The sequence below is a fragment of the Telmatherina bonti genome (assembly GCF_933228915.1).
Source record: "Telmatherina bonti genome assembly, chromosome: 1".
In the NCBI taxonomy this organism is placed as follows: domain Eukaryota; kingdom Metazoa; phylum Chordata; class Actinopteri; order Atheriniformes; family Telmatherinidae; genus Telmatherina; species Telmatherina bonti.
Genome location: NC_136619.1, coordinates 16,713,897 through 16,728,008, shown reverse-complemented (window position 1 = coordinate 16,728,008; position 14,112 = coordinate 16,713,897). Strand labels below are relative to the sequence as shown.

General features: G+C 38.1%; 1 protein-coding gene across 1 annotated transcript; it reads right to left on the bottom strand.

The window, feature by feature from the left end:
• Positions 1–310: 310 nt before the first annotated feature.
• Positions 311–12,803, bottom strand: ube2q1 (ubiquitin-conjugating enzyme E2Q family member 1). The gene is made up of 13 exons (XM_079248500.1): positions 12,164–12,803; positions 11,644–11,748; positions 10,034–10,162; positions 9,618–9,671; positions 9,072–9,212; positions 8,410–8,494; positions 7,753–7,813; positions 7,560–7,650; positions 7,418–7,476; positions 7,260–7,308; positions 7,061–7,156; positions 6,511–6,577; positions 311–3,451 (listed from the first exon to the last, which is right to left on the bottom strand). The coding sequence occupies exons 1-13, from the start codon at positions 12,320–12,322 to the stop codon at positions 3,420–3,422; spliced, it is 1,128 nt and encodes a 375-aa protein (XP_079104626.1). The 5' UTR covers positions 12,323–12,803; the 3' UTR covers positions 311–3,419.
• Positions 12,804–14,112: the final 1,309 nt, after the last annotated feature.

Genomic DNA, 14,112 nt, shown 5'->3' with positions numbered 1-14,112 from the left:
AATGCATATGTATAGAACTCAGGAGATAAAAGCACATGCGTCATGTATGGGAGGTTTGAAGGTTACATCTAACGGCTCTTGTGACAAAACAATAAAAACGTAGAGTTTGAAGTATCTGAGTTTTACAAACTGCATGTTGTCTCCAATCATCAGTTAATCAATTCTAACAGACATTCCTGTTTCGCATCGATTCACCCTCTGCATTTCACAATGCAGTCTACTGATGAGAACGGATTCAGTAAATATTTCATAAAAGTCTTTATTCATAAACTTGATGCAAGTTTACAAATTACATTGTCAAAATCACCCTTGCAATGAAAATAAAAGAAACCAAACCAAAGCATGCTTACAGTGCATAACTTTATAACCCAGCCACTGCGGTTAATGAAGCAAGGTAACAAACTCAGTATCAGGCTAGGTCAGTTCTCAGACCGATGTGTCGCTTGTCTACGCTGAGAAGTCCTTGTTAGTCAGACGTGTGTTGGTGTAAGAGAAGGTGCTCAATAAGCGAATGCACCATCATTCCAAAGATCAGCGTCATGATGTGGGATTACAACAGCTTCGATGGCACACAAATCTCAGCTTCAGCTTTTCTTAAAAAAAAAACAAAAAAAACCAACAAAAAAAACACCCTGACCTCTGTAAAGGTAATCCAAGCAAGAAAGATAACCAGTTAGTCCACATCTCCTAGTATCTGACCTGTGCACTGATGCAGTGGGAAACCACAAGTAAACGAGTCATGAAAAGATGGATAAATCTACCCTTTCTAGCCACCCGACACAACCACTCTGTCTCCACAGCTCGGGGCGGGGGGGGGGAGGGAGGATATAATACCCACTGATATATTGACATGCAAAATACAGCAATATCAAAGAGAAAGGGGTAGCTGTGCTCTGGACCCCTCATCAAGCTCAGGGTTGGAGCCATCTCTGCTTCATGAACCTGATCCATTTAAAAAACAAAACAAAACAAAAAAACACTCAATTAGTAATCTTTAACCTTAATAACAGTGTCAGTGTATGGAATGCAACAGCCAAATACACCATTAGGTCTACAGGTAAAACAAGGGCGTCTTTTAAAAATGAGGAGAAAACAGAAAATAAAAAGATTGAGACATTCAATCTTGCCCTTGTGATGATATTCTGAACCAATCCTTAGCAAAGCCGAGTGTGCAGTATGTATTCCTGAGTTTGCTTCTCCAGGGAATGCAGAGTTGGGCTCCACGATGTGACCAGAATGAGGTGATGCGAACACTACAACAGCAAAACAACCATGCCACACACTGTAGTTTGGTTGATAAGAACGAGAATGGATTATTTGTTGTATCCTGCAAGTCTAAAATGTCACATGTGCTCAACGTGATAAAGCTTTGTTTATAAGCATCCACCCGTTGTTTGTGAGGTTTGTATTACCCTGGAAATCCCCCCCCCAACCAAAAGACAACTCCAAAATGAGGACTGACTGGATGAAATAGCATAACTAAGCCTTATACGCTGGTTATCAGGACAATATACTTTAAATGATGCAAGTGACCACACAACAGAACACCCACAACAAACATGTAACTGCATTAATTGGAATGCTCCACAGAGTTTTTCTGCATATTATTCACATTACATCAAAGCCTCAGCGTGCCGAGGGGTACAGCAGTGCTGAGAGTGGTCATGAATAGTAACCAGAGAGGTGGTGATGGGAAAAGCAGAGTTTTTTTTTTCCTGTGGCAAATCTGAACAAATATTTATCAAACCTGAACAAATATTCTGGAAACGGGACAGACTCTTGTTAATCTTCCCTGGTGTGACGCTGGAAGGTACATGGTGGAGACTATTGCTGTGAATTTGTAACCGTAGTTGCATTTTAAAGCAGCCATGAGTTTAAGGAAAAGTCAAAAGGTAAAGCCCCCCCCCCGCCAGTTAAATTGGCCAAAAGTTAGGACGTGAACCACCTTCAACAACTGATGACTAACTTTTTTCCTTGATACGGCATCCATGTCCTGGCTGCATAGTCTCACTGAGGTTCCTGTAGTTTGAGTGGTTTGATATGAGTAGAAAACCTATGGTAACCTGCTAACAGCCACCTGTCACAAAAGCACTATGGGTATGAAGTGCTATTAAATTGAGGGGGTGGGGACGATTACCATTACCAAACACGCTAGGATTACAAGTCCAAGAAAAAAAACTGATGAGGGAAAAGAAACAAAAAAAAAAAAAAAAAGGAAAAAATAAACCAAAAACAAAACTGCAGTAGTCATTAAGCTTACATAAAAATTTTCATTTCCTTCGGATACTTCAACAGTATCAATGAAGCTATTTTTTTTCTCTTTATTCTAAGTTGGTCTTGAGGAGTTGCAGTGCCCCTGCCATTACTAGTCAAGTGAATATAGCAATAGTCTCTGCCCAGCCAAAGACCAAGACAAGGTTACATTATAAACAATTAAATCCATTTGCTGAAATACAAATATACATGTTTACAGTGGAGTTAAAATTGACTACATTACAGTGTGATCCAATCCAAACATGCCTCCCTGCTTTGTTGCGCGGCCAGATGATCCACATGAAACCTCTCCTCCAGAGTTGTCCAGCTGCTTGTTGTGACGATGGCGGTGGTCTCTCGAGCTGTCAAATCAGCACTTTGCTCTTCTTCACAATCAGCTGCCCCACCCAAGTCTGCAAAGGTCCCTTCATCTTTCTCCCCAGCTCAAGGCTTTAAGCTTTAAAAGATAAGAGGTATGAGAGCAACTAGCCTCAGAAGCAGTTTTTCCCCCCTACTCCCCCAAAAAGGAGGGATCTTGGCATTAAAAATATGATAAATGAGCAGGATATTACAGATGCCATCCATGGATAGAAAAAGCAGCTGGTTTCTCCCCTACCACCAGCTTCTCACTGTCCTTCCCAGCCACCACTGCTTATCAGGAAATGTTACACGGCAGTCTGAGATCCAGTCTGTAGCCAGAGAAGCAGAGTCTGGCACCTGAAGCATCGGCCTGCCACTGCAGGAGGATAAAGCCATGCTGCACCTTTCAACTCAAAGCCAGCAAGTAACCTCAACATGCTCAATGGCAAAATCAAAAGGTGAGTTTGCATGTCCATAGATTTCCTGGAGTGAGAGGTGAATGTTGCCATGAGAAAACCAAAAAAACCAAACTTAATGCATCAGACAACAGATGTTTACTGAGATGAGTAACTGAAGGGAGGACACCTTGCGAGTAGGAAGAGTCACCAATTTTAGGCAGGGGTGAACATATCCATGTCCATGAGCTAGTTTTTTGGGAGGTCAATGAATGAGGAATTTGGTTTGAAGTTCAAACTGTCATGTAGAGAGGAAAATAAAAATAACTTGCAGGATAAAAACAATATTGGTCGCAAGGAAAAGAAAACTAAGACATGTGGTCCCTAGTGCAGGAAAGGCAACAGTCCGTATTAGCCATCCTCCTTAGGGGGTGTGTACCAGCCTGGAAAAGAAAGAGCAAGAAGCACATTAACTACGTGTTCATGGGAAAAACACACCAAAACTATTTTACAGATGCATTTTCTTTCTCATTGGCTGGTTTCACCACTTCTCATCGTTTTTAGTTAGTCCAAAAAACCCAAACACATCAAACCATCATTTCAGCTGCATTTGTATAAAACTAAGTAGGCCGGAATGGGACATGTCAGCTAACACGGAGAAGCTATCTGCAGTCTCCTCTTGTGTAAAATAAATTAATTAATTAATTAATTTAAAAAAAAAAAAAAAAAAAAAAAAAGGAGTCAGGTGCCTAACTAAGGACCAAGTTTTTTTTTGTTTTTTTTTTTGTGTCTTGTCCAGCATTTAAGCAAGCAGACTGATGTTCTGGATGCTGTGTTCTGCTGAGCAAATTTATTTTGCCAAGGGGAACTTTTGTAGATGTAATGATCCCCTTGTATTTCTTGATTCTTATTTTATTTTTCAATTTGTTTTGGATAATAGCTTGTATTACAGAGTTTATGCTGCTGGACCCGACCGGAAAGGACAGGAAAGGGGCAGAAAGAGAACAGAAAAGAGAACATAAAAAAACAAAAAAAAAACAAAAGAAAGATCAATGCATACATGTATATGCACATACATACCCACCTACATATATATGTATATACACTCGCACATACATTATATATATATACATATATACATACATACATACATATACACATACATACACATGCATACACACACATGTACACATACATGCATACATAAAGATAGATATACATACATACATATACACATACATACACATATATATATATATATATACATATATACATACTCACATACATACACATACATATACACATACACATACACACACATACACTCACACATATGCATACATATATACATATCCATACACATACATACATACACATACACATAAGTACACACACATACCCACCCACACTCATAAATATATACACCCACACAAGCCAACTCTAGATTCGTGGAGAACAAAACCGTTGACAATCATGAGGACCAGAAACTAGCAAGTTAAGTCAAAAAGACAGAAAGAGAGCTACCTGCTGTTAGTGAATAAACTTGCTCGATGACTCAGTGACTGTGACACATGCAGAACATTCATGCAGAACATTCAGAGTGGAACGTGTTTAGAGAAGAGTGATCATGCCAATGTGACCCCGCCCGCCTACAGCTAGAGGAAGGCCAGGAGAACCCAGAGACCCGGGTAACCGACAGTCACCCCCAGGTACAGATCCCAACTAAGGACCAAGTTAAAATCTATAGGTTAATGTTTCTCTCAATTTTTAAAAATCATCTCTTTGATCATACTCTTTGATCATTCCTCCCACCATCAAAAACATGTTAGGTTAACTGATCACTCCAAGTTCTCCTTAAGGCTGAAAATGGATATGAATGTTTTTTTTGTCCCTTTATGTTGCCATGCGATGGACTGGCGACCTGTCCTGGCTGTAACCTGCCTTTTGCCTGATAAGCCTGGGTAAGGCTCCAGCTTCCTGCGAGCCTTAACTGGACTAAGCGGTAAAGAAACCAGATGAATAAATCTCTTGGATCAGTGCTTATTAAAAACAAGGGCTTATCAGGAGATCCGGACAGATTTTGAGAAGAAAGCAGGGGTGAGCTGCACAGTGACATCACTTAACATCACTCTGCTCTTTACACCCGAGTCTGGTAAGGCATTTATGAGTAAATGATAAAAAGAAGAACATGCATGCTCATCTGATCATTTTAGCAAAACAACAGGTAAAAAACCCAATGCAATACTAATTGCAAATTCAGTATTGCTCTGATCCTGTGCCTGGATGTATGCACACAAGTAGCTGAACAGAGAAAACATCAAAGTTAAAAATAAGGGAAAGGAATTCTTACTTCCTCAGAGTAGCTTAATGTGTGGCAAATGTTTATTTTTTACTGTCATTTTTATTTAATAAAATCTAAATTATTATATACCACATAAAGAATGTCTGAGGTTCATCAGGAAATGTTCTAATATCTTTTACAGGACTTAAAAAAGATGACATTTTGAGATAACACTGTGAATCAGGCACATCTGACAAATTCCAAAAATAGGACAAATCACCAAAATAGGTGTAAAAACCAAATTTAGAACAGTTGGGACCATAAAGCCTTAGTGGGTGTGTAGTATACTTTGATCAGCTCTCACATAAATATGCAACCTGAGTAACATCAGCAAAAACTAATAACACCTCTTAAGCATGTCTAATGAGTTAAACATGATTCTATGAGCCACATCCTCCATGAGTACCACAAGGCCATTAGAACAAGCCAGTGATTTTGTTATATTGTGGTTCGCGAGCAGCTGCTGCAGTGTGACGCTTCCACTACAGTCTTTAATTACACTTTGTATTGCAAATGTGAAAGCAGTGTTCAGTAGGTGTGTATGCACCACAGAGATTCACTCTACAAATCTAAAAGTAGGACAGACTTTTATTTATGTTTTTTAAAGCCTGGTGAGCACGGCCTTTTGCAAGAACTGGGTCATAGAGGCTCAAAGTATTCTGTTTAATTTAACCTCTAGTATAGAGACAAATGTCTCCAGCTTCTATGTTAGTTTCATCAGTACCAGGTGGTTGTAACTTATCCTCCCTTTTTCCACCAACTTGCCCTTATTATAAACATCTCTGACTGTAAATCTGGTTCTAAAAAGTCAATACAAAAATATCTTCGATTAAAAGTTCTTCATTTTGTTTTCCTTGTGACTCACACAACCCTACACACTGTGTGGGCTGTAGGCGCACCTCGTAAGAAGCTACAATGTACAGCACATCTGCCCTGCAAATATTCAATACATGTACAATATATATTATAATTCAAACTTCTAAGAGACATGTAGAAGTCATACACATGAAGTGAAAGCCTGTAAGTTGCATGCATATTGTATCATTTTTGTCCATGTTTGGTACATGCAGCACATCCATGGCACCAATATCCCTCAGCTTTGATTTCAGTAAACAAGGTCAGTAATGCACTTTGTGTGAAACTGGAGATGGAGCCACTTACCGTTCTTTTCATGGATCTGAACCAGGGATTTATAGGACTGCTGTGCTCTGGCAAGATTGTACTGGTTCTGAATTACAAGAGAAAAAAAAAAACATGAGAACATGCATGCAAGTTAGGATGACAAAACAAGAAACTGTAGGTTTGTGAAGATCATCGTCCCAAATATCCATTTCAAACATGAGAACTTTGATAACTTTAAAACAACATATATTTTTCCTATATTGTTACACTCCTGGCTGCTTTCACTCACACCTTGCTACAAATGAATATCACTACTCTACCACAGAATTGCACACAATTTAGTACATGTGTATTTTAAGCAGAGTACAGCAGCGTTTCGTGGTTTCACATCATTACTGACCATTGATCATTACCTGGTCAGGACCAGGGCAAAATATGCCTTTTTAGGCAACATAAAGATGCTCAGACAAGAGATATTTTTCATGGCACATACAACAGACCACCAATATGAGCATGGGAGGCCTGATTTCTGTGCTTCACAACATTACATGTTTCAGTATAACACACCATCTCATACATTTTCACTTACTTTATTGGCTCCAAACTGCACTCTGGCTTTTCCTTTGACTAATGTGGCATTGATCTGCATGATGACAGACTCAATGGAATAGGCACTGCTCCAACCCTGCAATCAGGAAACCCAAGGAAAATGAGAGCAGGCTTTACAAATGAAAACATATGCCACAAGAAAAAAAAAAAAAAAGAAAAAAGAAAAACACTCAACACACCTGCTTGGTGAGGAGTTCCATACACAGGGCACCTCCTCCAAGAACATAACTAAAGAGAAAGATATCTCTCAGAGAAAGAAGCATTTCCCCTACATAAAACATGGTCATCTGGTGGTAAAATATGTTATAAAAAAAATAAAGTGAACCAACAAACTCACCCTCCAGAAAGCACAGGCGAAACTACCCGCACAAATGGTGGGTCAAAGGGGAAATTATCCTGCAGGCAACCAGCAAAAAATATTTCCTTTACAGAATTCAAAGAGCCTACGTACTCGTTCATATAAAGGCGGCGTTACTCACTTTATATGAGAAGTTTAGCAAAATGTAATCCATTCCTTCCTTTTCCTTTAAGACTTGTAAATCACTGTGTAACGGGCTATCTGGGTCAACCCTGTTGGTCATTTAACAATAAAGTCAGTTTGTGTTTATGCTGACACACACAAGCAAAAAACAAAAAAAACAAAACAAAACCAAAACATGACAAGCTACTTACGTCCTCAGTTTGACATGCCATTCATACAAGCTGTCATTTACAAGTTCCACCGAATAGATACCTACAAGAGGAATGTGTCAAACAGTGAACATGTTTTGATGTAATCAGTGTATAAAAAGTGTTATCTTTGGTTTTCAATCTATTAAACAAAAAAAAAGTTACACAATGAGAGCAAAGACAACATGCTTCTGACAAGAACAATCCCTCACACTACTATTAACTAATTATGCAAAAAAAAAAAAAAAAAAACTGCAAAGGTAATCAATTTCTACTAAGTTAAAAAGTTCAAATCAATTTTCTACTCAGAAAAATGTTCTTGGCTAATGTCTCAGTGAAAATATTTCTATCTGAAGCTGATGTGGTAAATAGGTCAATCTACTTGAACTAGACATATCCAAAAGATGTCTGCCAATGGGAGTTACTTGGTAAGTAATTCCCACTATTACCATCTCTCTGATATGAGGGAGGGAGTGACCACATAAGGACCTGTCTGAGCAGTTAAATAACCAAGCTGCAGAAAAACTAAACTGCTTGAAAATCCTTTTCTTTTGTCATGTAACTATCAAGGATGTCATAATGCCATGCTCGTCATCAGCCACAAACTAGAGGACAGAATCCATTAATGAATGTGTGACTTGTGTCGTGCTGTGTGAATACCTGTCTTGTAACTCTGAGACCTATAGATCTCTCTAAGCTCCTTCATCAGGCGGTCGGAGGCTTGCACTGAACCAGACACAGCTCCCTGTGAAACACAACTGCCAACGGTAAGGACAAAGAATACAGCGCTTTGCAATTTACCACCAGGGTAAACCTGTCATTTCAGCTTAAAGTAGGCCAACATCAAAGACACAGCTTTATCTGCCTGTGTGTCAATATTTAGATCATTGCAGCTCTTGAGAGATATTTTGAAGATCCTCAAAATGTAAGGTCAAATAAGTGCATGACAAGCGTGTAATATTGATTTTTACAGCTATAATAACATCACTGTAGTTTGACATGTTTCTGATACAGAATCAGTTACACAGCTGAGTCACTGGGGAGGATTATGAAAAAGCTCAGATCTCTTTCCAGAAGAACTACAATTTGTTTTCAGAAATGTTTTCTGCCTTCAGAAGCACACACTGGTAAAATGTAAACATGTGCTGTATACAGCACAACAGGAGGTCACATTTCTAATTTCCCTTAATAATTAGGTATCAGATTTCTCTGTAGCATTCCCTTTTTCCAAAACTGTTCCTCATTCATGCTGAGCTACAGTAGTCAGGATCAAGGATAGTCAATAAAATATCTACCCGCACCTTTGGCAAATTAAGGCTTACATTCAAGTGGTCTTGTCTCTGGTTTTTTCGTATCTTTTCCAGAATTGCCAGGTTCTCTTTCTCGATGCCATCATCCTCAGATTTCTTCCCATCCACTGGTTCCTCCTCTTTCATTTCATAATGGTCCAGGTCTTCGATGTCCTGAAAAGTGATTTGTGAAATTTAAAATAATTTGTGATCCTAAAAACAAAGACTTTTGTGGTCATGGCTGGTGCTGTCACCTAAAACACTGGATTGGCATTTAATGTTTGATTACAGCAATGAATGGTCAAATTACCATACAGATGTATACTGCAAGTGAATGGAGAGTTGATGGGAAAAAGATGTGGTTAAAAAAAAGAAAAAACTGTTCCTACAATTTTCGAAAGGGATTATTTCAGAAACTACATCATGTTAAATAATCCAACAGCCTTTTTAACACATAACAAGTATTGAATATGTAGTTAAGATCACAAGAAAATAAATCTGTATTTTTAAAGTAAAAAAACACTCAAAAATAGAGCAAGGACAAAGCATTCAATGTTTAGATCAAAGATGATGCCATACCTCTGCCATGTCCTCCTCCTCATCTTCTTCAGACGTGACTTCCTCCGTTCCATGCTGCAAGCACAAGCAACACTTTTGGTAAACGGAAGATGTCATTCTGCAAAACTTACAGCACTCTGTCTATAATATCTGCTTTGAGGGGCAGATATTAGTGACAAAAAAGTGGGGATAATTTTTGTACGAATCGTAATGGCAAACAAAAATAAAAACACTTATAAACTGTGACAAAAAACTTGTAAAAATAATTAAAGCTCTGTACATAGAGCAACTGTTCAGTAACTAAGCTATAGAAGTTTGAAAAAGCTACATGAAATGTCCAAATTTAAAGAAGCATATTCATTAAAAATGAGCAAACAGGGGCTTGTCATGGAATTATAAAATCATTGGAAGGCCTTTCAGCCACATCAACTCGACACACTTGCCTTTCGATCTTGCCCCACAGGACCTGCAGGCAGGGGCTGGTCCAGCATCTCCACATCAGGATGTTGTGGAAGGTTGTACAGCCGACAAAGGTCACAAATGAGCTTTTTCAACTGCTGCAAAAGCTGGAGGGGACAAACCACATAAAAGAGTATAAAACTGCAGTAGATGAACAATTTGCTTTAACAAATGCAAACGCTGAGCAATGTTTTGTGGTAGAAATGTCAGTGTGTAAATGTTTCATGTGCATGAACATTAAAATGATCCCTCCCCAAAAAATTTCAAGATTCTAAGTCAGATAACAGTCAGTCATTTCCTCATTACTCATGTCAAATACATCATTTTAGTGAAATGGCCTTTCAATAAAAATGTCTGTTTTTTTACAAACATCTTCAGTGTTGCACCAGATTAGTTACTTCGAAGATGTATTTCAAATAAAATAATTTTCTCAATATTGGTGAACATTGGAGAAAAAATAATTCACTTCTTTAGAGGCTGAAAAATAAATCTTCTAGATGAGAGGAACAAGTCTGTAGCACTTTTCCAAATCCCTCCATTTTCTGGAAACTTTTTAAAAATCAATGTTTAGATCTTAAAAGTGCACTTTTTGCATAGGCGTCTGAATGGATTAAACTGCCATTTCAAAGTGTGCTGTGCCTTTGCAAATTTGGTGCAACACAAATGTAGGGTACGACTAAGACATCTGTGCAGCAAAAATGAAAAGAATGATCACATCTTTTCACAAAAAGTAGAGTTCAGGTGCAACTCAGGTGTAACTTGCTTAAAAAAACAGCTGGACAAAAAAATGCCATTTGAACATAAAACTACTAACATATTTTTTTAAATAGATATTTTAAATTATTTAAACACATAATGCAGCAAGAAATAGTTCCTAGATATTTCCACAAAACTGATGTTATATCAGGAAATATGCATCACACATTTACATCTCAAAGTTTGTGGCAGTAAACCAATGACATGGTCCAGTCTGCTGATGACCTGTTTTCCAGCACATTCAAACTCCAAGCCAGAAAGACTCAAGTTTTACACAGCACCTGGAAGGTACTTGTAATCTAAATGGCATGTAAACATCGGCAAATAAATAATACTGACATGGTAAAACTCGAAGAACTCTGACTTCTAACAAAGCTAAACCCATCAGGCTGGGATTGTTTTACAAAAATTCAAAGAAAACCATCTAACTGTAAAGCAGACAGGCCAATTGCTTGTTCAGCCCAGCAATTCCAGTAAGTCAAAGTTCAAAAGTTCATTCTTAATTTGAGTCATATGACTTATAACTCAGACACACTCAGAAAGTATTTTAGCCATATCTAGACCAGTTCATACTTAGCATGCCAACATCCTTAACAAGAAACCAGATAAGCTACCTGCTGAATGTTCCTAAAGCCAACCATCATGATGGAGTCTTATTAATAACCATACAGAGCTGTGAGATCTGCAACATCTTGTATAATCCCAATATACTGGAGATATTCAGAATGCCATTTTTTTCAGCCAATTTTCCCCTTAATCAATGACAATGCCAACAAATTTGGACTAAGTGCAAAGTTAAGAATAGTGAACGAACCAGGTTATGTATACCTACCAGGGTGCTGCCTTTTCGCACGTCCTCCAGTCTTTCCAAAACTTGCGCTAAGCTCGGGTCGTCAGAGTCCACAAACCATATTGGTGGCGTAGATGGATAAGATTCCTGAAGGTAGCAGAGCACAACATAAACAAGACAGTCTTGTCAATATACCGACCTTCAATCCCGTGTGTCACCAATACTTGACACATAATCTATTCAAAGAATTAAAAAATAATAATAATAAAAAGTAAAAGTCAAATCTGCGTTCACGACATTAGCATTCCTGTCGCCCCGTTAGCAAATGCTGGGATTGCCTCCAAGATGTTTAATATGTCGGACCGACAAAATCGTCTGACAACAGAGCTTAGTACATGTTGACACTGGCTAAAGAAAACACACAACACCTGTCCACACACAGCAGCAGATTGTAAGGTTATAGGTGCAGTCTGATAATCGGCTAGCAAGTTTAGAGCCGAACTTTAGCTTGCTAACACCCAACAAGGAAAGTGCACAACTAGCTAAACACTTGTCTACTTACCGTGATGTTACAGTGAATAATTAACAACTTTTCCCCAGTCACGTTGAATTGACAACTAAGTTCATCAGGTTTCCAATCAATTATCCTAAAACGTTCGTGGTTTGGATCAAAAATGGACTCCAAAAACTTCAGTTCGGCCTTCAGCCCCGACACCGACATCTTCCACGCATCTCCGGCTGGGCCGCTGGGGAGGGAGACAAGTCAGGACTTAGCTTACAGCTAATTCGAGTAACAACGTGAAACTGACTGAAAATCAGGTCATAAAATGTACCACGGAACTACGGGTTGTCCCGGTAGATGTAATGGTTTCCAGTGACAGCTCCAATCCCCTCCGGTCTGATTTAAGAACTGTTTGCTAATGAAGGGGCTAACGCTAGTTAGCTTCCAGTTAGCATATGAAAACAGCGGAGTACTTAGCAAATGCTAGCGAGCTAGTCCGCTGTTGTCTTTCCGTCTATTGTTGTTGTCCATCTATGATAACTGCATTTTAAGGCTTTTGCAATGTCCTTTGACCGTCTCTTCACTGTCCAATCTGGCAGTTCTTTAATATTTATTTGACCAGGAAACTAGCAAAAAAAAAGTCACAACGACCTGACCTAATATCCCGCTATAAAGGTAGTGTTTTTCATCCCGGTTCAACTGTGGCTGGCCTCTAATGGGGTTTAAAGATGGCGTTTAGCAATCTCCCCGTTCCCGCAGAATCCCAGCATTCAGCGCGTTCTCAGTTTATTTTAGGAAAAGAAAATAAAGAAAAGTTTATGACAACAGATCATGCGATGGGAAATCAATAGAGGGCAATGCCTTCCTTTTCAGTGTCATGTCATTAGTGAAGAATGTACAATTTTCTTGCCTTAGATTTAAAAACCCACCTTCCATCATAGGATGAATTTTTATAAATAATACTCATTAACTAAGAATTTTTTTTCTTTTTAAAATTTATATGTTAAATAAAAGAAAACAACACATATTTAAATAGCTGTTGTCATACTGCTAATGAGATGGAGTGCACCGTATTTGAATGAAATAACTAAACTTTACTACATTATTGGACTGATGACCTGCTATTTACATTTAAGATGTTTACTTGACTCTGTAAATAATATGGTTAGCTTTGTGTTGCTGGATATGCAACCTGTCTTAAACAGGTCCATGGATTGAATACCTTTACTTTCATGAGTATAGACTAGAGTAAAAACCACCTCCATACATATGTAGCAAATGATCATAGAAATCTGACATTATCATTGAACTATTTTTACCTTTTTGAAGATGAATTTATGAAGCATTCTTTGCTGTCAGGGTTACTCTATTTAAACAGCTTATCTTGACAATTACTTTATTATTTCCAACAGACAAAATAGTAAAAAGGCAATAAATAAATAAATAAATAAATAGATAAATTTAAAAAAAAAACAAAAAAAACCCAGGAATGCCTTAGTTGGTGAAGAACCGGAGTCTGAATGCCCTGTGTAGACTGAAACTGATAAAGAATAAAACAGGAAGGAAAAACTAGCTTGGCTGTTTACATGACATGTCTGTGCAATACACCTACTTGATACTGGATTCGAGTGCAATCATGAGAAATGTTTCTATCTTTTGCGTCTTTAGGATATTCACAATAAATATTTCAACAATGAAGATGGTTGATGTGTGTCTGAAAATTATTTCTTTAATGCGGAAAAAATGGGAGCTACATTACTGTAGCTCAGTGGTTCCCAACATGAGGTCTTTGACCCAAGTAGGTCACCAAAGACCACAGGGATCTACAAGATTTTCACTTTACGGAGCAGGAGTGATTGTAAAAATGACTTAATCTGAGAATAAGTTGGAGCAGATAATTTGTCCTTATCAAAAAAGGAAAAAAAAGGAAGAAAAAAAAAGAAAGTAAGGCTATTTTTTATTGTTAAGTTACTTTTTGCTATCAAAAGACAGACAAAGACCCAGACAGT